At 44.7% G+C, this 23,795-nt stretch overlaps 1 protein-coding gene and 1 long non-coding RNA gene across 2 annotated transcripts in view; both read left to right on the forward strand.

Moving 5' to 3' along the window:
• SNX1 (sorting nexin 1) overlaps positions 1 to 9,989 on the forward strand; it is a 37,702-nt gene extending 27,713 nt beyond the window's left edge. Inside the window, exons 7-15 of the mRNA XM_049905642.1 lie at positions 1,160 to 1,238; positions 1,669 to 1,744; positions 3,574 to 3,687; positions 3,892 to 3,985; positions 5,022 to 5,227; positions 7,659 to 7,802; positions 8,324 to 8,404; positions 8,823 to 8,894; positions 9,552 to 9,989. Of these exons, the coding sequence (XP_049761599.1) occupies positions 1,160 to 1,238; positions 1,669 to 1,744; positions 3,574 to 3,687; positions 3,892 to 3,985; positions 5,022 to 5,227; positions 7,659 to 7,802; positions 8,324 to 8,404; positions 8,823 to 8,894; positions 9,552 to 9,602 (917 nt within the window). The 3' untranslated portion in view covers positions 9,603 to 9,989. The remainder of the gene's footprint in view (positions 1 to 1,159; positions 1,239 to 1,668; positions 1,745 to 3,573; positions 3,688 to 3,891; positions 3,986 to 5,021; positions 5,228 to 7,658; positions 7,803 to 8,323; positions 8,405 to 8,822; positions 8,895 to 9,551) is intronic.
• Positions 9,990 to 10,010: 21 nt separating this feature from the next.
• LOC126087816 (uncharacterized) lies at positions 10,011 to 23,256 on the forward strand. Its single transcript, XR_007519881.1, has 3 exons — positions 10,011 to 10,071; positions 21,585 to 21,656; positions 21,957 to 23,256. It is a non-coding gene; the product is annotated as an uncharacterized LOC126087816 (long non-coding RNA).
• Positions 23,257 to 23,795: the final 539 nt, after the last annotated feature.

The raw sequence follows: 23,795 nt of genomic DNA on the forward strand, positions 1-23,795 counted from the left end.
GGATGATGAATAAGGAAGGCCAAAGAAGAATTAACACCTTTGGATTGTGGTGTTGGTGAAGAATATTGGATATACCATGGACTGCCAAAAGAATGAAAAAATCTGTCCTGGAAAAAGTACAACCAGAATGCTCCTTAGAAACAAGGATGGTGAGACTACATCTCACATACTTTGGACATGTGATTAGGAGGGATCAGTTCCTGGAGAAGGATATCATGCTTGGTAAAGTAGAGGGTCAGTGAAAAAGAGGAAGACCCTCAGCAAGATGGATTGACACAGTGGTTGAAACAATGGGCTTAAGAATAACAATGATTGTGAGAATGGCGCAGGACTGGGCAGTGTTTCATTCTCTTGTACATAGGGTTGCTATGAGTCAGAACCAACTGAATGTCACCTGACCACAACAATTTCCATTGTATGTATATACCATATTTTCTTTATCCATTCATCTGTTGATGGACCTTTAGATTGTTTCCGCCTTTGGGCTATTGTGCTGCAATGAACATTGGTATACAAGTTTCCGTTTGCATTCTTGCTTTCAGTTCCCTTGTGTATGTACCTAGGAGTGGAATTGCTGAGTCATATGGTAGTTCCATATTTAACTTTTTGAGGAATTCACGGTGGCTGTACCATTTTGTATTCCCACCAGCAATGGATGAGAGTTCTAAGTTCTTCACATCCTCTCCAACACTTGTTATTTTCCATTTTTTTTTTCTTCATATCGTAGTAGTAGTGAAGTGGTTATCTTATTGTGGTTTTGATTTGCATCTCCCTAATAGCTAATGAGGAACCCTGCTGGTGCAGTGGTTAAGAGCTCAGTTGCTGAGCAAAAGGTTGGCAGTTCAAATCCACCAGCCATTCCTTGGAAACCCTATGGGGCAGTTCTTCTCTGTCCTGTGGGGTTGCAATGAGTTGGAATCCACTAGATGGCAACAGGTTTTTTTTTTTTTTAATGGCTGATGATGTTGAGCACTTTGTCACGTGCTTGTTGAACATTTGTATATCTTCTTTGGTGAAGTGTCTATTCAAGTCTTGTACGCAGTTTTTGATAGGGTAGGTTGTGCTTTCTAGTACTGCCCTTGTTGCCTTTTTTTTTTTAATGCAGATTTATCATTTTCATGATTTATGGTGATTTTTGTTTTTTTAAATTCCATTCCAGGAATGACAAAAGTGAAAGTTGGGAAGGAAGATTCTTCTTCTGCAGAATTTCTTGAAAAACGAAGGGCTGCTCTAGAAAGGTAAGTGTCATAAGCGACAGCCATTTCCCTGACTAACAGGAGAACAAGTGAGACGCTGAAGCCAAGCCTTCATTTTGAGCTGTTCACTGGAGTCAGTGGAGATACAGCTCTGCTGCCTCTTCCTGAGTCCTTGACCTCGCACCTCAGGAACAGGTCACCTTTTTTTTTCTTTCCTCGTCTTGAGTGAGCAGACAATCATATTCTCCTCCTTAGTCACGTATGAATGACTCTGTGATCTCCCTCTGACCAGTCATTTTTCTGTCCCCTTTTGGAAATGTGAAGAACATGAACTTGAATGTGGTTCCAAGCAATGCCTTATCTGAGGGCATTTTAAAGTAATGAAAACATAGTGCTCCCACCAGGACTGTGTGACGTCCACAACCTCGCAGAGCCAGATTAACTGACCAGACGCTAACTGTTCACCTTTCAGGTATCTTCAGAGGATTGTGAATCATCCGACCATGTTACAGGACCCTGATGTCAGGGAGTTCTTGGAAAAAGAAGAGGTTAGTATTGTACTAACTGAATTTCTTAATTTTTATTTGCTCCTAGTGAAATGAAACTAGTTCATTCAACAAATATTTGAGCACTTAACATGTTCATAGCCTAGCACAGACTATATCCTAGTTTCATGAGCCCTCAAGTGTAATAAGTGTCTTTCAGCCTTTGAATTGAAAGAAGCCCCTTGCCAAAAAAGAAAAACAAAAAAACTGGTTGTAGAGATCAAACTGCAACCTAGTTTTGTGTTACTGCATCAACACAGTGATCCATTTAGCAAGTCCTTGGCATGTCTTTCATAGGTTACTGCTTGGCTCAAATTGAATGCCTATTTTTGTGCCAGGAGCTGAGGGGCACTGGTTAAAAACCAATTACCACAGACCATAGAACTGCCATGTAGCAAAAGCGTTTATTAAAGTGGACAGTCTTTTTTACAGGCTATGCGTAGGCTATTCATGATTGTGAAAAACTGGAGACCGCCCAAATGCTAACAATTGAGGATTTAAGTAAAATATATCAATACAACAAATACTTTATTCTTACCATAAACAAAAAGTATACAGAAATGATTGTACTTGCAAGCATATAGTGAAAGAATTATAAAAAGCAAAACATAAAACAGCGTATAGATAGAGCTATAGAAACATGCAAGTCACTAAGAATCAAAAGAAATGAAATAAAACAAGGCTTTTATCTCAGGAAAGAAAACTAAAAGGAAGTAAGTGACAGGGTAGGTCTGTCATTTTGTTCTTATTTGTACATTTTTCTATAATTTGCATATAGAGATATTTCTATATTTCCCTAATGAGTAAAATGGTACTCAGTATATGGGATTTTTTTTCTCCAAGATGAAATGTTTAAATTAAAAATGCTCTGTCAGCTTTAAATTTTTCAGTCCATCCTCTGGGCATTCCTCAATCCATTCTTCCCTTTTCCTGCCTCTCTCCCTCCCACCTCATCCCCCTAGAGCAGGGTTCCTCTGCAGCGGCACAACTGACACCTTGGGCCAGACAATTTTTTGTTGTGGGGACTTTTCCTGTGCGCCGCAGGATGACCTTTACGTACTAGATGCCGGTAGTACCCCGTCAGTGTCTACAGACATTATCAGATGTCCCTGGGAGGTAAAATGGTTCCAACTGAGAACCACTGCCCTAGAGTCCTGGGCGCTAAAATCCAGTTTTTTAGCATGATATACTACCTAGAGTCTTCAGTATGCCTTAGGAAAGTAGTGGGAAGACTGAACCAATCAAATTGTTTCTAAATATTTGGCAGACTTGGCTTATCTAATCAAAAAAACACCAAACCCACTGCTGTTGAGCCGATGAGTGGCATATCTAGGTCATCTCTAAAAATCGCCTCGGTCTGAATAAATAATGCTCCTCTCCGTGAACCTTTGTTCACTGAGGAAAATCAGAAGGAACTTAAAACACAACTTCAGAGTCTCTCAAGACCTATTATGTCCAGCTGTGTGCAAAGTATGCTAACCCAAAGGAAGTTTTGACTTTCAACAAAAGTTGTGTGACATTTATGTAGCTCCTGCCTGAGTGGGGAGAAAATTTCAACGTGAGGTTACCTGGCCACAAAGCAGTCTACTTTCTTTCTGCACGTAATGTCAAAAGCTGGAAAATTTGCTGATTCTGTTTAGCATCGTTTTTTTTTTTTTTTAATTTTGCCTTCTGTATGTGCTAGTTGTGGATTCCTCTGAATCTGAAAACAATCTACAGTTCAAATAATTTTTTGGCAAGTTTTGGGCATGCCATCTGATGGATACTAATTCTTCTGAACCTAAAATAGGGGCAGCAGATAACTTGCCATCCCCGCCTTCTTGGTCTTGTAGCTGCCACGTGCGGTGGGTACCCAGACATTGAGTGGCGCTGGTCTCCTCAAAATGTTCAACAAAGCCACGGATGCAGTCAGCAAAATGACCATCAAGATGAATGAATCAGACATTGTGAGTACCGTGGTGCCTCTCAGAACCCTCCACCCCTCAGGCTTATGGGTCAGAAGCCCTGAAGAATCCTGAAATTTCTGAGACTAGAGACCTTTTTTTTTTTAAGATAGTCCCTTTTTTTTTTCTCTTTAACTGCTAAGGAAGAACTGAGCTCTGTACTTGGGGGAGTCACCTCCACTAAAGCTCTGGGCTTGTGTGTTGCAGTGGTTTGAGGAGAAGCTCCAGGAGGTGGAGTGCGAGGAGCAGCGCTTACGGAAACTGCATGCTGTTGTAGAAACTCTAGTCAACCATAGGAAAGGTAACAACCTCCGCACTGCGCTTGGAGCTGGGGAAGAGGGATGCATGTCTCTGGTGAGCTGGAGACGGGAGGGCATGCTGTTCCCAAATCTCTCACCATTCCAGTTGAAATTCTCATCCCACCTGGTCCTTGGTGTTCTGATGAAAAAGATACGCTCTGCATTTCCTGGCAGGAAACTATGTCAGCCACTGTGGGCATCATACGCTCTAGCTGGGAGGGGTTCTGAGAAGCCATCCCAGATACGGCATGATCTGGTACATAGGTGTCTGTACACGTCGATATGTTTTGAATTGGTGGCTTATATCCAAAATGATACCCCGTATGCTTTAGCTCCATGGTCAAACCAGCAACACGTAAATGTGGGGAAACCTTATGTCTCCTCACCTTTCTTCACCTTTCTTTAGTGATATTAGCTTAAAAGCTAGCGAAGTTTGCCAAGTTTGAATGCTTTCCTTCTCTGCCTTAAATACGCCAGTAGTCAGAACTCGAAGCAAGCAGACCAGTAGCATGAGGCTGGTGTAAGGGGCTAACGGATTGTGTGGGGTGGGGGGAGGGGGATGTAGCCCACAAAACCTAAACGTTTACTCTCTGGCCCCTTACAGATAAAGCTCGCTGACCCCCTTCTAGAACATGCAAGACCATGTGGTGTGCATGTTCACCCTCTAATGCAGACGTGAGCTTTATTTTAAGAGTCATTCCTTTTGCCTTTTTGTGCTAACTGGCTCCCGGTTCTCCGGGAATGTTGGAGAGGTTTCTTCCAGGTAGGCCTAGCCTTGTGAAACTTAAGACAGGTACCTCTCGATGTTGCTCCTTGTGACCAGACTGCATTCCCTTCAATTTCTGAGTACAGGTGACTATGATCAGTACAGCTAACTGTGGTCAATACAAGTGACTGTGGTGAACGTGACTGGCTGCAGAGCCCACAGTTACCAGCCACGCGGGGGGAGCATTGCTAAGGTGTGACGTTCAGTGCCAGCTGACCCGTCCCTTTCCTTGTGAGATCAGAGGAGCCTCTGCTGTCTTTCCCTCCTTCCAGAGCTAGCGCTGAACACAGCCCAGTTTGCAAAGAGTCTAGCCATGCTCGGGAGCTCCGAGGACAACACGGCATTGTCGCGGGCACTCTCCCAGCTGGCCGAGGTGGAAGAAAAAATTGAGCAGCTCCACCAGGAACAGGCCAACAATGACTTCTTCCTCCTGGCTGAGCTTCTGAGTGACTACATCCGCCTCCTGGCCATAGTCCGCGTAAGCTTTTGTTCCCTTTCCCCTCTCTCCTCCCCTGGATTTAATTATCTTCCTTTTCTCTCCCCCTTCCGAGAAAGTTTCATCCCATTACAGCTTGTAAATAGGTGTACCTTTTTCTACTCTTGAGAGAAAAAGAATAAACCAAGCAATACATTTAACCTTAGCTAGTTGTCATAGAGCCATTTTGAGGCCTACAGCCAATTTCGTAGATGCATTTGGAGAAAAAACCACTCTTGAATTTCCAAGTAAAAAAATTGAATTTCCAAGTAGGCTCCCCCTTATTGCTGAAGCTAGATGGCGTCCTCTGTGCTCCTTTCTGCAAGCGAGGCTTATTACAGACCTGCTGTCTTGGGCCCCAGGAGCAGTGATTCCTCAGTCCTTTGGTCTTTGCCTCCCTAAGTCATCGGCGGCCTTGCCCTGGTAAGTGCTCTTGCTGGCTTCCACTTGTCCCTCCAGTGTGAGCAGTCAGGTAACTACATGGAATGGGCTTGGCGTTGCATGGAGGAGTGTGGCCAGAGGGCTGAGAGGCCTTTGTCACCAGAGCCCTTCTTCTGCTGTGCTGACCACACTGGTAACAACATTGCAGCCTGCCCTCTCAGGTCAAGCACCTCACTTTTCCTCCTGGCGATAGGGCAGTCTGGTTTCCCATGACCTCTCAGAGGAGCCACGGAAGCTTGACTGGGCAGCGATACTAGGTCTCGCATGGCCTCTCTGGGACAGAGGAAAGAGCCAAGAAGCAGCCTGGCATCTACCCTGTATAAGGGTCTGAGTCTGCCCCCTGATTCGGTGTGGGACCAGGATGTATGAGCCCCTAAGTTGGAGCAGGGCCGCCCCTACCCAGCATATTCCCCCCGGCGAGCTCCTGTGTTGTGTCAGGAGCTGAGCTGCTGCTCCCAGAGCTCTGTATCCTCTGAGGTGGAGCTGCTAACTAGAGCCTGTGAGACTGCACGGTGTCCTCTCCCTTTGCTATTTCCTTTGCTGCTGACTCAAGAGTGATAAGAGGTTTGTCAAATACCAACTGTGGAATTAGAACTGGTCTGACTGCTTAGATTGCAGAGCCACCCCAGGGAGGGGCCCTCTCTGGGGGAAGCTTTCAGAGAGGAGCACTGTTCTAGGTCTTCTCTGGAGAGCACAGCTCTTGGATATGACACCCCAGGGTCAGGATGAGCCTGTCGTAGCGAGGTGAGGGAAGCCTAGCCTAGAGCTCCGTATGTTGGGCTGGGGAAGCATGCCTCAGCACAGAACTGTAAGCTGGCCTTTCCTCAGAGACCCTTCACGATCATGAGCTGGTGGTAGGATTGGAGAGATGAGCAGATCTTTCCTGCTCTTCACTGAACCTGGAGCTGGACCACTGTTAGCCCAGTGGATTAAGTCTTACTGGGAGACAAGGTCACGCTTGACCTAATCCTTTGACATAAAAGTGTTAGGAAATGGCAGGTGAAAAGCAGCGACAGTGCTGCTGGGGACGGTGAGTTCAGTGACATCGCACTCCCTAAGGTTCAAGTTTTGTCAGAGGCCTACACTGAGGACTTCTGCAGGGAAGGGAAGGGAAACAAATGGAACAGAGCTGGGAGCTGGCCCCAGGCACAGATCTTTGGTCCAGGCTGCCTCTTGCAGCACACAAAGAAAATGGGCCGGGGCGGGGGGCCGCGTTGAGGGACAGTTAGTTAACCCAACAGCTGCCCTTCCCTGGAAATACTGAATGTGGTCAAGGCACTGAAAACAGGGAAACCCAGCAAGTAGACTTTGAGGGAGGTTCTTGGAGGCCTTGATAGCCTAGGGCAATTGAGCATATGGTTGGGATGAAAGCAAGGTGTCTCAGTGGTAGTTTTAAGGTTTATCTAAAGATTTGTCAGTCTAACCCTGTATGCTGTTCGAGTCTCAGTTTAAAAGTGGCTTCCTCAGGTTAGCCTTCCCTGACACCTCCCAAGCTAAGCCCTGGTTTCTCAGTACGGCACACTTGTAATTCTGTGTTAGTAGTTGTTAATATAATATCAGCCTCCTCTGTTAAATGCAAGTGCCGTGAAAGTGGGACTATGTATATTTCACTCCTCCCTGTGTTCTTAGCTCCTGGCACATGGCAGGGACTCAGGAAGAGTGTATAGACTCGTGGGCTGACTGAACTGAGGGAGACAGTTCAGAAGCCCTAGTGTCAGGCATTGGCATCAATCCACCTTCTGTGCTCCCAGCCATCTGGCCCTGGGTGTAGCATGAAGCAGCATGGCGCTGGCCCACTGGAGGATTGGGGAGGAGTTTTACCCAAGCTTGTGTTTTTAGACATTAAACTTCCCAGCTGGGCACTCCCACATGGCTGCAGAAGCTGCCCTTGCTCATTCCTTCCTTGGCACAGCTGCTGGGAAAGCCTCCTCCAGGGCAGAGCCAGTGGAGCTCCTAAAGGGCTGGTTGTGCTCCCCACCCCTGCCCCCCACAGGCTGCCTTCGACCAGCGCATGAAGACATGGCAACGTTGGCAGGATGCTCAGGCCACCCTGCAGAAGAAGCGGGAGGCTGAGGCCCGGCTGCTGTGGGCCAACAAGCCTGACAAGCTGCAGCTGGCCAAGGACGAGATCGCAGAGGTGAGTCTCCTCAGGCAGCCCAGCATGGCTATTCTGCCAGCTCCTGAATGAGCTTGGGTCCCCTCCCACCCAGGTGCTCAGAAGCCTACAGCAGGCAAGAGAGTGACCACGTCTGCAGGGCTGTGACTGCCTGTGGAGCCCCTGACGGTCATTCCATGCCTGCTTTGAGGCCTGGCCCTCCACTCTTCCCCCTCCACCCCAGACTTGCCAAATCCAAATCTCTGGAGGTGGAGTCCTGGCACTGGTCTTTGAAAAGCTCCCTACCTGATTCATATGTGCCCATCTGGTGAGAACGAAATTAAGTTCCACACAGCACCTCTGTTCCCATCAGCCCCTCAGGTGGCCTTCTGCTGGACTGTGGTTTATGTGCTGAATTCCCTTGTGATAGCTGATCTCACCCAGAGGGACAGACAGACATAATGATCAATTAAGGTCTCTTGTGTAGAGTTGCTAAGCAAATGTAAAGGCTAAACAACAATTCCATAATATTAAGTGAGCCATTCTTCCCTCTTTCTTCCCAGTGGGAGTCTCGGGTGACTCAGTATGAAAGGGACTTTGAGAAGATTTCAACAGTGGTTCGAAAAGAAGTGATACGGTTTGAGGTGAGATAGAGGATCCTACTTCTCAGCGTGTAGTGCCTGTTTTAGTAGCCTTGTTTTGTCCAAGTATACTGAGAAGGGAGACAGATGGAGGTGCCAGTGACTTGGCAGTCATCATGAGCAGGCGAGACAGTCCGTGTGTGTGTGCGTGTGTGCGTGTGCATGCACGCCTGCGGGAATGGCTGCTACGCTCATGGCTGGACCAGAGCAGTTAGACATAAAACAAAGCTTGCAGCTGCCGTATGCCCTCCAGTCCTTTATCCTTTCTCTTCCCATCCCTCACCCCTCACTCACCTGCCTTGGCAGAGGCTATTTGGCTGGAGATGGAAGCTGTTCCACCTGCTAGCTCTGCTTTCTGAGGCTGTATTTGGCCTTGGTCGGCAATAAACGACAGGTCAGTGTAGAATCCTATCTCCTGTAGAAAGAGAAATCCAAGGACTTCAAAAACCACGTGATCAAGTACCTGGAGACACTCCTGTATTCACAGCAGCAGGTATGTAAGTGTGCGTGACCTTCGTCCTCTGCTGCCTGCTCCAAAGGCCAGCTGCCTACTTGGGGCTTTGGTGATAGGGTGGGCTGGTTCTGCATCTGAGGGGCGAGGTCCTGCTGCTATCAGTAATTGAAAGTAGGCCCTGTTGCTCTAAGACAGAGCATCCAAGAGGGTCTTTTCCTAAGCGGGAAGACCCAGCTCTGCTGCCCTCATCCTATGATGAGTTAGTTTTTGAGGGCAAACCCTGTCTCTCTCCTGTCTGTAACCCCTCATCCTTTGAGTGGCCACCCTGTGGTAGCACCTAACCTTCTTGAGGTCTAGGCTCCAATCAGTGTGTGGAACAGTTGCCCCCATTGTGAGGAGCTCACTGACCTGGCCCAAGCTGTGGCCTCCACAGGGCTACTTCTGGGGCAGAACCAAGTCAGTCTTCAGAGATTGCTCTTGGACTTGGTGCTCAGAAAGGGATGCTTCCCCTCAGCCTGGGAGAGGGAGAGGACAGTGTAGCTGGCTGGCCAGTCTGCCCCAGGGCCCACTCTCAGGCCAGTGATTTCCTCAGCTCTGCCTCAGCTTCATTTGAGTGGCTGAGGTGCTTGAGAAGCACCAGGGCTCAAGCTCTGCCCCTAGATGGAGGCACCTGCTTACCGTCCCGCTTCCTTGCAGCTGGCAAAGTACTGGGAAGCTTTCCTTCCTGAGGCAAAGGCCATCTCTTAACGGACTGAGGACAGCAGAGCCCACCTGCCTGACGCTGCCATTTTATACACTGTCTTCCTCCACTTTTTGACGGACCCAGTGCTGCGTCCTGCCTGGCCCGGACTTGCCCTTCCTGTCTGCTCCTGCAGCCAAGCTGTCCCAGCATTCTAACCGTATTTTATTTAGCTTCCATATATATTTTCTTATCTAAGAGAATAGTTTCCTGCTTTAAGCCAAGACCTACAATAGGTGGTGGAATTACGGAATAGGAGTGGGGAATTGATATAAATATATAAATACAAATGTATATTTTTCAGGGTGTGGTTTAGGAACTGGGAATAACGTTTCCTGTTACTCCTGATGGTGCCATGAAAAGATTATGTAATAAAATATTTTCAAATCAGGTCACATGACTCAAAATGGTGGTGCTTTTTGCTGGGGAGCAGTTGGGAAGCAGGTCTGAAATCCTCCTAGCCAAGAAGTTTCCCAGGTATAGTAAGTTTCTCTCCGCAGGAGTTGACAAGTTTGTGCTGCTGCTTCCCTATGGAACTGGGTTTCTTTTTCTCTGCCTGCCCCAGCTGCCTGTTCTGAGGGTTTCTTACTTGTTTTAATCCTTAGTCCTAGTCCTGTAGGGAAGGAGTCATAAAGATGTCTCTTACAACAAGAGGGACAAAAGCTATTCTGCAAGGAAGGCAGACCTTCTGTTTTTACTCCTACGCTAACTTCCAACGCTGCCTGGGGCTCGCTGAGTCTTGCCTCTGATAGCGGAGTCATATGTTCGGGACCTTTTTGCTACCCATCGAACATGTCCTCAGTGGCCCTGTTCATACTAAGGTGTAAAGGACTGATAAGGACGTAATGCATTATCCCCGTGGACACAAGAGCCAGGCGTTCTGCCACAGATAGGGTAATCCGAGAGTCCCTAAACCTCACACAGTTCAAAGAAGCATTACTGTCGGTGCCCAAAAGGAAGCATGCTAGCCAGAGCCCCTGCCGAGGGCACGTGAGCCAAGGGCACGTGAGCTGAGGGCACTCGAGCCGAGGGCATGCGAGCTGTGTCTGAGCTGATGTGGCCAGGGGAAGCCTGCCTTCAGCTCAGCCATCACTGGGCTCCCTGCTCAGCTGCTCAGCAGTGTTCCACAGCTGCTTGAGCTACACTGGTGAGAATGGACTTTGAGCCTCTTCAGTGGGTCAGACCTGGTGACTGCCTTCCATGGGAGTCTTCCCATTCCCAGCCCTACCACCAGGCTCAGCAGGAACAGAACCCACCGCTGCGCAGATGCCCCTGCCCGAGGGGGCTCCAGGACCTGTTCTGTCAGTTCTCTTTGGTGGGTGGTTAAGGTTTGGGGAGGGGCAGCCTGAGGCAGGAGAACGCAGGAAACAGGCCTTACATCTAGCACACCGTCCCCACGCCGGGGATGCGCCAGTACTGCCAAGTATTTTTTTCAACAGGTTGAGTTTTTTGGAAAAAGCCACTCAGTCTCTTCCCTACCTCCCCAATATCCTATTATTCTCTTTGATCTAATCCTTCTAATCTCTCCTGTGTAGTTGTTTTGACATAGTTGTAATGATACGCACAAAATATTCTGTACCCTGCTTTGATGGTTCAACATTGTATATATTGTAAGCCTTTTTTCTACAGTGCCATCTCCCTTCACAAACCTTATTTGTAGGGCTATATAATGTAAGGCTTCCTTAGAGTGACTGTACCATAATCCTGACTCATCCCTTGTTGTTGGATTCTTGATATTTTTGTAATTCTATAAATTTTGTAATTTTAATATAATTTCAAACTTACAGAAAAGTTGCAGGAATATCACAAAGATCTCCCATGTATCCTGTACCCAGATTTACCAAGTGTTGATTTTTTACCATTTGTTTTCTCTTCATTTGCATATTATATTTTCTGAATCATTTCAGAGTAATGTGCAGACATTGTGCCCCTTTATCCCCAAAACCTCAGTAGGCATTTCTTTAAACACAGGACATTCTCTTATACCTTATCACCATAAGTACAGTTCTGTATCTTCACAAACTCTGCCTCCAAATAGGAAAACCCAAGATCCCCTAAACCTTTTCCAGTTCAGAGAAGCTTTACTGCCTGTGTCCAAAAAGGAGCATGCTAGCAAAGTGGGAAAATCAGGCACTGCTGTAACACTATTACCTAATCCACAGTCTATATTTAAGTTTTCTCAGTTGTCCCAATAATGTCCTTGGTAGTTATTTATCTTTCTTGGTACAAGATCATGTTTTACATTTAGTTGTCTCTTTAGTCATCTTTAATCTGAAAGAATTCCTCAACCTTGCTTTTGTCTTCCATCACCTTGACATTTTTGAAGAATACAGGCTAGTTATTTTGTAGATGGTTCCTCAATTTGGGTTTGTCTGAGCGTTTTCACGTAATTCGATTAGGGTTTTGCATTGTTGGCAGGAATATCACAGAACCGATGTGTCTTGGGTACATCTTAATTTGGTATATGATATTTGGTCAGTTGATCTATTAACAGTGATGTTAACTTTTGATCTCTTGATTAAGTTGATGTCTGCCAAATTTCACCACTGTAAATTTACTATTTTCTCCTACAGATTATTTGTAGAGAGATAAAAAGTGTCCCTTCTCCCTACTTTTTAACCCACTTGTTTATCACTATGGATGCACAGATTCTTATTTTACTCAAAGTTAACAATCCATTGCTTTGATTTATTTTGATTCTCAAAAACTGTCCCAGACTTCTACTGTGTCTTTTTAACATGTCCACATCATTTTTTAAAAAACATTTTATTGTGCTTTAGGTGAAAGTTTACAGAACATATTAGTTTCCCATTCAAAAAATTTATATACAAATTGCTTTGGGACGTTGGTTGCAATCCCTGCAATGTGTCAGCAATTCCCCCACCCCGGGGTCCCCGTTTCCATTCATCTGGTTTCCCATCTCTCAGTGGCTTCCTTTGCTTTAGTCCAGTTGTGCTGACTTCCCCTATATTGTGTGTTGTCTTCCCCTTCAAAGTTAACACATGTCCACTATCTAATTAGCAGTTTCCCCTCCCCGCCCCCCCCCCCGTTCCCTCCTGGTAACCCTCAAAGATTATTTCTTTGTGTAATTCTTTTGAGTTTTTATAATAATGGTCTCATACAATATTTGTCCTTTTGTGATTGATATATTTCACTCAGCATAACGCCCTCCAAATTCATCCATGTTGTGAGATGTTTCACCAATTCATCATTGTTCTTTATCGTTATGTAGTATTCCATCATGTGTATGTACCGTAGCTTGTTTATCCATTCATCTGTTCATGGACACTGAGGTGGTTTTTCATCTGTCTTTTTGCTATTGTGAATAATGCTGCAGTGAACATGGGTGTGCATGTGTCTACTCATGTACGGTTCTTATTTCTCTAGGATATATTCATAGGAGTGGGATTGCTGGGTCATGTGGTATTTCTATTTCTAGCTTTTTAAGGGAAGCACCGTATCATTTTCCATAGTGGTTGTACCGTTTTACATTCTCACCAGCAGTGTGTGAGAGTTCCAGTTTCCCCACAACCTTGCCACCATTTATTGTTTTCTGTTTTTCGATCAGTGCCATTCTTGCAGGAAACCCTGGTAGCATAGTGGTTAAGAGCTATGGCTGCTAACTAAGAGGTCGGCAGTTCGAATCCACCAGGCACTCCTTTGAAACCCTATGGGGCAGTTCTACTCTGTTCTATAGGGCCGCTATGAGTCGAAATCGACGCGACAGCAACAGGTTTTTTTTTTTTTTGGTTTGCCACTCTTGCAGGGGTGAGATGGTATCTCATCGTGGTTTTGATTTGCATTTCTCTAATCACTGATGATCACAAGCATCTTTTCATGTATTTGTTGGCTGCCTGAATGTCCTCTTTGGGGAATTGTCTGTTCACATCCTTTGGCTGTTTTGTGATTGGGTTGCTTGTCTTTCTGTTGCGTTGTTGAAGTTTTCTATATATTTTAGAGATTAGACCTTTATCAGATACGTTGTTGCCAAAGATTTTTTCGCAGTCCATGGGTTCCCTTTTTACTCTCTTGATAAAGTCTTTTGATGAGCATAAGAATTTGATTGTTAGGAGGTCCCAGTCATCTAGTTTATCTTCTGGAATTTGTGCATCTTTAGTTATGCTTGATATCCTATTTATGCCATAAGTTAGGACCCCCAGTGTTGTCCCTATATTTTTTTTTATAATCTTTGTAGTTTTAGGTTTTACATATAGGTCTTTGATCCATTTTGAGTTACTTTTTGTGTGTGGTGTGAGTTATGGACCCTGTTTCATTTTTCTGCAAATGGATATCCAGCTTTTCCAGCACCATTTGTTGTAGAGACTGTCCCTTCCCGCATTTAATGGACTTTGACCCTTTGTCAAAGATCAGGTATCCATAGGTGGATGGGTTTACTTCTGGGTTTTCAATTCTGTTCCATTGGTCTATGTGTCTGTCGTTGTACTAGTACCAGGCTGTTTTGACTACCATGGCTGTATAGTAGATTCTGAGATTGGGTAGTGTGAGGCCTCCTACTTTGCTCTTCTGTTTCAGTAATGCTTTACTTATCTGGGGGTTCTTTCCTTTCCATACAAAGTTGGTGATTAGTTTTTCCATCTCCTTAAAGAAAGTTGTTGGAATCTGGATCAGGATTGCATCGTATCCATAGATCACCTTGGGTAATATTGACATTTTCACCACGGTAAGTCTTCCTATCCATGAACACAGTATGTTTTTCCATTTATGAAAGTCTCTTGCAGTAGCGTTTTGTAGTTTTCTTTGTATAAGCCTTTTACATCCCTAGTTATTCTTAAGTATTTTGTCTTTTAGGGGGTTATTGTAAATGGTATTGTTTTCCTGATTTCCTTTTTGGAGTTCTCTTTTTTAGTGTAAAGGAATCCAGCTGATTTTTGTATGTTGATCTTTGTACCTGCCACTTTGCTTAATCCTTCTATTAGTTCCAGGACGTTTCTGGTGGACTCTCTGGGATTTTCTACGTGTAGGACCATGTCATCTGTGAATAGAGATAGTTTTACTTCTTCCTTATCGCGATGCCTTTTATTTCCCTTTCTTAGTGCACTAGCTAGGACTTCAGTACAATGTGGTGATAAAGAGTATCCTTGCGTGGTTCCCATTCTCGGGGGAATGCTTTCAGTCTCTCTATGTTAAAAGTAGTGTTGGCTATTGGTTTTGTGTATATGCCCTTCATTATGTTGAGGAATCTCTCTTCTATTCCTATTTTGATGAGCGTTTTTATCAGGAATGGGTGTTAGACTTTATCAGATGCCTTTTTTGCATTGATTGAGATAATCATGTGATTCTTTTCCTTTGTTTTATTTATGTAGTAGATTACGTTGATTGATTTTTTAATGTTGAACCATCCTTGGATACGTAGTATGAATCCCATTTGGTCGTGATGTATTATTTTTTTGATATGCTGCTCGATTCTATTGGCTAGAATTTTGTTGGGAATTCTCATGTCAGTGTACATGAGGGATACTGGTCTACAATTTTCTTTTTTAGTGGTGTCTGCCTGGCTTTGTTATCAGGGTTATGCTGGCTTCATAAAATGAATGCAGGAGTATTCCTTCCTTTTCTATGTTCTGGAATAGTTTGAGTAGTATTAGTGTCAACTCTTCTCTGAATGTTTGGTAGAATTCTCCGGTGAAAACATCCAGGCCAGGGCTCTGTTTTTGTTGGTAGTTTTTTTAAATGACCTCTTCAATTTCTTCTTTTATTATGGGTCTGTTCAGAATTTTTAGGTAGATAGTGTGTTTCTAGGAATTTGTCCATTTCCTCTAGGTTTTCAATTTGTTGGATTATAATTTTTCAAAGTATTCTATTATGATCCTTTTTATTTCTGTTTCTGCTGTTAATGTCATCCATCTCGTTTCTTGTTTGGGTTATTTGCATCTTCGCCTTTTTTTGTTTTGTCAGTTTGGCCAATGGTTTGTCAATTTTATTGATCTTTTGAAGAACCAGCTTCCAGTCTTGTTGATTGTTTTGTTTTTCTGTTTCATTTATTATTGCCCTAATCTTTATTAGCTTCTTTCCTCTGGTGGCTGTGGGCTTCTTTTGTTGCTCTTTTTCTGTTTGTTCTAATTGTAAGGGGAAGGTATTGATTTTGGCCCTTCTTTCTTGATGTGTGTGTTTATTGGTATAAATTGACCTCTGCGAATACTGCTTTGGCTGTGTCCCAAAGGTTTTGGTATATTGTATTTTCATTCTTGTTTAATTCTAGGAATTTTCATATTTCATTTTTAATTTCTTCTGTTATTCAGTGGTTCTTAAGCATGGTGTTCATTTTCCAAGTGTTTGATTTTTTTTTCTTGTTCTTCCTGATAATGTCTCTAATTTTATAACATTATGGTCTGAGAAGGTGACTTGTCATTATTTTGATATTTTTTAATTTATTGAGGCTTGCTTTGTGACCTAGAAATGGTTTATTGTAGAGAATGATCCATGTGCACTGGAGAAGAATGTGTACTGTGCTGCTGTTGGATGGAGTGGCTTTGTATATGTCTATGAGGTCAAGTTGGTTGATCATGTTACTTAGATCTTCTGTGTCTTTGCTGAGTTTCTTTTTAGTTGTTCTCTCCATCTTTGAAAGTGGTGTGTTAATGTCTCCAACTATCCTCCTGGTGGATTGATCCCTTAATCATCATATAAATGTCCTTCCTTGTCTCTTATGATTGGGGAGTTTGATTTAAAGTTTGTTTTATCAAATCAATATTGCCACTTTTTTGGTTACTGGTTGCTTGATATGTATTTTTTTCCATCCTTTGATTTTTAACCTTTGTATGCCTTTGTGTCTAAGGTTTGTCTGTTGTAGGCAACATATTGGTAGGTCATTTTTTTTTTTTTTAATCCATCCTGCCACTCTGTCCCTTGACTGCTGTGTTTAAACTGTTTACATTAAGTGTGATTATCGATAAATATGAATTTATTGCTGCCATTTTGTTATGCTTTTTTTTTGTGGTGTTGACGGTTTCTTTGTCCTGCTTAATTTTCTGTGTTGAGTTCTTTTTGTTCATACATTGTCTTTTCATTTCCTTCATTTTTGTTGATCTTGTGTTTACTGGATCTTTTTGCTTTTCTTTTTGTTTACTTTGGTGGGTAGGTTTGTTCATTTTCTTTGTGATTACTGTGAGGTTTACCTTTATCATCCTATGTTTAAAAGAGTTTTTTTTAATACTGCCTTGACTTCCTCTCCATATGGAAGTTCTATAACTACACCATTTGTTGATTTCAGATTGACAGCTCCAGTTCCTTGTTTTCAGCATTGTAGCTTTATTTTAATTTTGAGAGTTCTTTGTCTGGGCTGGTTTCTGGGTGATGTTATCTTGTGTCTTGGTCTCAGGTTGTTATCTGATGTTGTTTGTTCTCTGTCTAAAGGACTCCCTTTAGTATTTCTTGTAAGTTTGGTCTGGCTTTTACAAGTTCCCTTAACTTCTGTTTATCTGGGAATATCCTCATTTTGCCATCATATTTGAGAGACAGTTTTGCTGGATATATGATTCTTGGTTGGCAGTTCTTTTCTTTCGGGGTTTTATATATGTCATCCTATTGTCTCCTTGCCTGCATGATTTCTGCAGAAAAGTCAGAGCTTAGTCTTATTGGTGTCCCTTTGTATGTGATATTTTGCTTTTCATGGAACGCTCTCAAGATTTCTTTGTTAGTATTTGGTTTTGAAAAGTTTGATTATGATATGTCTTCGTGACTTTCTTTTGGGGTCTATCCTGTATGGGGGTTTGCTGAGTTTCTTGGGTGGAAGACTTCTTATCTTTCATGATATCAGGGAAGTCTTCTGCCAGAAATTCTTTGAAAATTCTCTCCATGCTTTTTCTTGTCTCCTCCTATTCTGGAATTCCAGTCATGCATAGATTGTTTCTCTTGATGGCGTTCCACGTAACTCTTAGACTTTCTTCATTTTTCCTTTATTCTTTTTTCTGGTTGTTCCTCAAATAAATTAGTATCAAGGGATTTGTCCTCTGTTTTCCCGATCCTTTCTCCCATTGATTCAATTCTACTTCTCTGTCCTTCCATTCAGTTATCTATTTCTGATATTTTATTGTTAAGCTTCTGGAGTTCTAGTTGCTGCGTGTGTATGGGAAGAGTAGCCAGGCTCATCACAGCCACCCAGAGAGCTGGGGAGGGCAGTAGTAATGGGTTGGGGCTGCAGGAAGAGGCTTGGGAGGTGGAGATGGGACCACTGGGGTCTAGTCATTGATTTGATGAGAGGCCTGAGGGGAGGGGGCATGCATGACACCAGGAATCTGACCTGGATGTTGGGGTAGACAGAGAAGTCCTTCACAACACAGGTGAAACACAGGAGGCAAAATGGTTTTGGAGCAGCTGGGAGGGAAAGCAGTAGGGACAGTGAGTGTTGACCATGTTGTTTAAGAGGCTCCTCTGAATGGGAAGAGGAGGCAGTGGCTAGAGGTTGGGGAGACACAGAGTAAAAGGGGGCTTTGTTGTAGTTTAGGTTGGGCTGACTTGAGTGTGTTAATAAGATTAAGGGGAGAGGAAGGAAATAACCATCAGAAGCTGATCTTGGAGAAAATCTACCCTTCAAACCAGTTTCTTCTGCAGGGGTTGGGTCCAAAGGAAACAGCTGGAAGCCCTGGAGAAAATGCAGTCCAGAACCCAGGAGGAGGGAGTTACTGTGATCAGAGGAAGCCTCACTGTGAGGCTGCGGGAAAGAAATATATAGGTGGAAGGAAGGCAGAAAAGCTAAGGTTTCATGCTTGACAATTAAAATGTTGTCAGAGATATTTTATCTGTGCATTTGGAGTCTAGTGGATTAGAGATGTTGAGACAGACAGGTCTACACTTCCCCTTGGGTTATCTCCCCAAGAATCTCTCTGGGCTCCAGAGCCCTAACGATGCAGACCAGAGCCAAAGGTGAGCTGGAGGAACCCTAGTATTCATTGTAAGTATTTGGTGAAATCATAAGTGAGAGGAGTAGAAGGATCACTTACACATAGATATTTATAACTTCTGAACTCTTTCCAGAAGATTTTTATTCTAAATGTTACCTACAGCAGGGAACCCTAAAGAAAATAAAGAATGCCTTTGCAGAAACTCAAATTTTAAAAAGGGTGAGAAGATGACATATCTGCTAAGGCTGCAGCCAGTGTCTGGATTGAGGGGAGAGAGGACGGTGATGGAAGGAGTGTCCTTTGCTGAGCATGCTTAGGGCCCACATGAGGTTGAAGACCCTGAGCTTCAAGGGGCATCAAGCCCCAAGGATTTTTCCCACCAGTACTCACCAGCCTAGGGTGAAAGGAAGGGAAGGGAAGGGAGGAGATAATTGTGAACCGTCCTGGGGCAGAGAAGGAAACACCTTTGCTGCAGTTGGCATGCACCTGAACTGTATGCTTTGTCTTTGGAGACACCGGCTAGGATTCTTTGCTCCAGGTTTGGGCAAGGTCAGACGTAAGCTGAGCGTTAGAAATGGATGAGAACAGCTTAGCTCCATCTTCTGGACCCCGAGAACGGTGCGTACATCACCTGCCAATGTCTTGTGATACCGGTTGTGTGGTTTTATGTTGGCTCTCTCCACCAAACTGTAAGCTCTCTGAGGTGTATGTCTTTATCACTCCATGGCCCCCAGCAGGAACTTGGGCTCAAAACAGGTGCCAAATAGATAACTGTTGAATGATTGTTCTCCACTGGCAGACACTGCCACCTGGCATTCATAGTCCTCTGGGAAGGTAAGACCCCAACTTACCTTCCCTCATTTGTCTCCCATTCCTTCAAAACAATGGCCAACACCTCATGGAAACTGATTCCAAATATGCTCTTAACCTTCTCACTTCTGTGTAGCCTTTGAAGCCTTTGTGAATGCTGGGTGTTGTACCTGCAGCATTCATTCTCAGCCCCTGTCCCTGTCTTCAGTCTCAGAATTATACCTGTCTGAAACAGGCATTGAGAGGAACCCTGGTGGCGCTGTGGCTAAATGCTCAGCTGCTAACCGAAAGGTCAATGGTTTGAATACACCAGCCACAGTCCACTGGAGAAAGATGTGGCAGTCTAATTCCATAAAGATTACAGCCTTGGAAACCCCATGGGGTAGTTCTCTTCTATCCTATAGGGTCATGGTGAGTCAGAATTGACTCGGCTGCAGTGGGTTTTGTTTTATTCTTCAACATCGTGGATGGGCGTGTAAGTGTAAGGACATAGAGAGGACATTTACCAGTATCAGATCTTTCCCTGAGGATCCCCATAGACAACGCTTCTGGAAACGAAATCGATGAGGATGGCTATCCAAAGATGTGCATCACAGTATTATCTACAGTTACAAAAACTGGAATCAATCTAAATGTCCATCAAAAAAAGGGATTAAGTGAATTATGGTACAGCCATACAATTGGATATTATACAGCCAATGAAGATGATACATAGCTATATTCACTGACAAGGAAATCACTCTATTATGTATTTTTGAGTAAAAAAAGCAGGTTATAGAATTGCATTATGGTATGATTCACATTTATTTAAAATTATACATGGGAAGGATGTGGATTTGAATTGTGAACTGTGATTGCCTCTAGGGATGGAATTTTGCATTATTTTTAATTTTTTATGCCATCTTATATTGCTTGAAATTTCTATGTATTTATAATCAGAAATTTTAAATAAAGCTATTTTCAGTGCATCTTTTAAGGCCTACTTACATGTAAATCCTCCAGGAAGCTTTCTCTGATCCACTCCCCAGCCCAGCTCAAGCCTGGAACATGAGCCCTGCCTCTTTCCCACCTCTTCCGAGTGGCACCATCCTGTCTTCCTCTTCAATCTCTGGTCTTTCTCATCCTCCTGTACTGTTGTCTCTTAGGTGACCTCATTAACCTCGTGGGTGCTGAGCTCCTTAAGGTCAGGGACCAGCTGTTCCTGCTCCTCTTGGTATCTTTCCCCACCCCCAAAGGTGGCCTAAGGGGACGGGTTGCTCCTCAGCTCCAGCTGATTATTGCCCCTTGAGCCTGTGAGCCCACTGAGGGCCAGATCTTGGTTTGTTTTTTTTTTTCCCCCCAAGACATTCAGAAATCTGAGCTAATTTGGGGTTCATTGGGCCTTGCTGTAGGGGCAGAATTAGTGTACGTTGCCCCAGGTCGGGCCTGCAGGCTGCCAGGTGATAGACCCAGATGGGCCTCCTCCCCTTTGACCCTTGCCTACTGTGGAAATGCCCCTGGCTGAGACCCCAGACCTCTGGGACAGAAAGAAAGCCCCCTCACCAAGGATGCAGGAAGCCAGCTGCTGAGAGGAAGTTGGCTACTTGGTCTCCATAGGATGCACTTTGTCTGGGTCCGGAAAAACCCTGTCCAATCTGAAAAACCCTGTCCAGTCTCTTCCCTAAAGAGACGTGACAGTTGTTTCCAAATGACTGCCCCTCCAGCTCCTGAGCTCTCCGTTTCCTCTTCCACTATGAGCAGCAGCAGCCATAACCACAGGGGCCAAACCAGCAGCTCTCCCTCAGGAGCACTGGCAGCCTTACCAGGAAAAACGAGGCACCTGGCGGCCAAGAACAGGTGCTGTCCCCAACAGCCCCCTCCTACCCCAGGGCCTAAAAATGTTATTAACTAGAAGAGTTGCCATTTGCTAAACACCTACTCTGAGCCAGCCACTGTGCTCAGGACTATCCCATCACCGAGGAGTCCTGGTGGTGCAGTGGTGAAGTTCTTGGCTGCAAATTGAGAGGTTGGCCGTTGGAACCCGCCAGCTGTTCCACAGGAGAAAGATGTGGCAGTTTGCTTCTGTACAGATTTACAGCCTTAGAAACCCTATGGGGCAGTTCTACTCTATCCCATAGGGTTGCTGTAAGTCAGAATCAACAAGTACAGGTACCCCATCACCAAGGTCCCTGGATGGTGCAAATGGTTAAGTGCTTGACTGCTAACAGAAAAGTTTGTGGCTCAGACCCAACCAGAGGTACCTCGGAAGGCAGCCTGGCGATCTCCCAAAAGATCACAGGCTTGTAAACCCTATAGAGTAGTTCTGCTCTGCACACACAGGGTCACCATGAGTCTGCATCAACTCAGCAGCCGCCACCACCACGACCAACCCCATCACCATGGCCCTGCCAGGTGGGTATTATTTTCCACCTAAAAAGATCGAGGCTCAGAGAGCTCAGGCAGCTTTCCCAAAGTCCCACCCCAGGGTTAAACCTGAACCCAGTCTGCTTGACTCAGTTTGTCTGCCCCACTATATCCCACACAAGCCAGACAAGGGGGGCAAGAGGAACCTAGACACTAACCCACTAAGTTGTTTTCTTAAATACCAAAATCCATGTAGTAGGCCTGTTAAGGACAAGTCCCATTTTATTAGCCACCTGACCTTGTAGGCATTTGAGTTTCTCTGACACCTGTGAGGTACTCTCTCCTCAGACATACATGACGGGTTGCCCAGTTGGATAGTAGGAGCAGTAGCTGAGAGACAGAAGCAGCTTCAGTGAGTAGCTGGAGACCATTAATGACAGAGACCAAAATCTCTGCTTACCGAGAGAGAAGCCACAAACAGCAACCAGGATTAGACTGTGAGTAGGGGGCACCTCCAGTCCTGAGCTCAAGGCCTGGAGCTGTGGCCCCTCCTGGCCTCTGGCCTGGCTTTCCTGTTGTCCTAGTTCTTGGTCCCACAGCTCTCTTCATAATAAACCCCTGTTACCTGACGGTACCTGAGTGTTCCTTGAACCTAGTGCTGGGCACATTGTTATTACCAGAAAAATCTCCCCGGAAAGTTGTGCTGCCTTGGATGCAAGGTGGCTGGGGTGACCTCTGCCTGCTCCCGTTAGCCAGCCCTGGGTTGTGTTATCTGAAGCAGGCGAACTGCCTCTCATATCTGGGCATGGGGCAGGTGGCCCCTAGGGCCCTAGGAGTGACACTGTTGGCTGGAACCCTGGGTCTAGAGCCTGCCTTCCCCCTGGGAAGCAGGTCGCCAGCCTGCCCTGAGCCAAGCTTTGCTCTCAGAGCTCAGGCAGGACACGCTTGGCTGAGGTGCCTTCAAGAACCCACTTCCCTTCTTCACATCTCAGTTTCCTCATGTATAAAATGAAGGGTTTAGATTATTTTATGAATTTAAAAGGTTTTAGTAGAACTGTTTTTTTAGACAACATCTTACACTGAAATCCAATGAAAACAAAATACTAGTATACAATCATCCCTTTGTATCCTCGGGGAATTGGTTCCAGGACCCCTAGAGATACCAAAATTCGAGGATGGTCAAGTCGCTTGTATAAAATGGCGTAGCATTTGCATATAACCTACACATCTTCCCTATACTTTAAATCATCTCTAGATTACTTATAATACCCAATACAATGTAAATGCTATGTAAATAGTTGTTATACTGTGTTGCTTAGGGAATAATGATGACAAAAAAGTCTGTATATGTTCAGTACAGCTGAGCCCAGACCACGGTTGACTGCTGTAACTGAAGCCTGGGAAAGGGAAACCGTGGATGGGGCGGGGGGACTGTGAGTGTACTTATACTATAGGGTCGCTGTGAGACCGAATGGACTCGGCAGCAACAGGATTTTTTGGTTTACTGTAAACTTATTATTTCAAGTTTATTTCAAATTTATAAAATGTACTTATTAAAAAAGGCAATCAGTAAGAACTAAGGCTGTTTTGATGAACAGGATAGTTGATTTGCATCAACCGCTGCTTCCAATTTATTTCTTTGCTTTTTTTTTTTTCTTTTTCCACTGGTTGCCAGTATTGAGAAAATCAGGGAAAACCCAGATCCCAGTTAGTAGCTGAGAAATAGTTTTTAGCTAGCCTTGCAATTTCAGGATACTGAAAGAGTGGTAGAATTTGTTTCAAGGCAGAAATCACTAACTATATTAGGGTGGCCCATATGTAACTGCCAATAGGCCACCCCATCAATCTTGATTTACAAAAAGCCGGTTTGTATAATTCACTGAAACAATAATAGCTAATATTGACTTAACTGTGTTCTAGGCTCCGTGCTGAACTCTGCCAGCGTGGCTTCGTGTAATCCACGCGACAACTCTCCATTCTACAGATCTGGACACTGAGGCTCGAGGGGCTGCCCAAGGGTTACACAGGTGGAGCCCCAGGTGGCGGGCCCCTGTCGTCCCCCAGCCAGCCTGGGAGAGAAGAATCACGCCTCTGTGCGCAGCGGCGCCCGCCGGCCCGCCCGTGGCCCAGGGCTGTTTGTTTTCTTAACGGGGTTAACCAAACCTCCTGAGCAGCCTCCGCCGCCCA

Source organism: Elephas maximus, chromosome 13 (genome assembly GCF_024166365.1).
Source record: "Elephas maximus indicus isolate mEleMax1 chromosome 13, mEleMax1 primary haplotype, whole genome shotgun sequence".
Lineage (NCBI taxonomy): Eukaryota > Metazoa > Chordata > Mammalia > Proboscidea > Elephantidae > Elephas > Elephas maximus.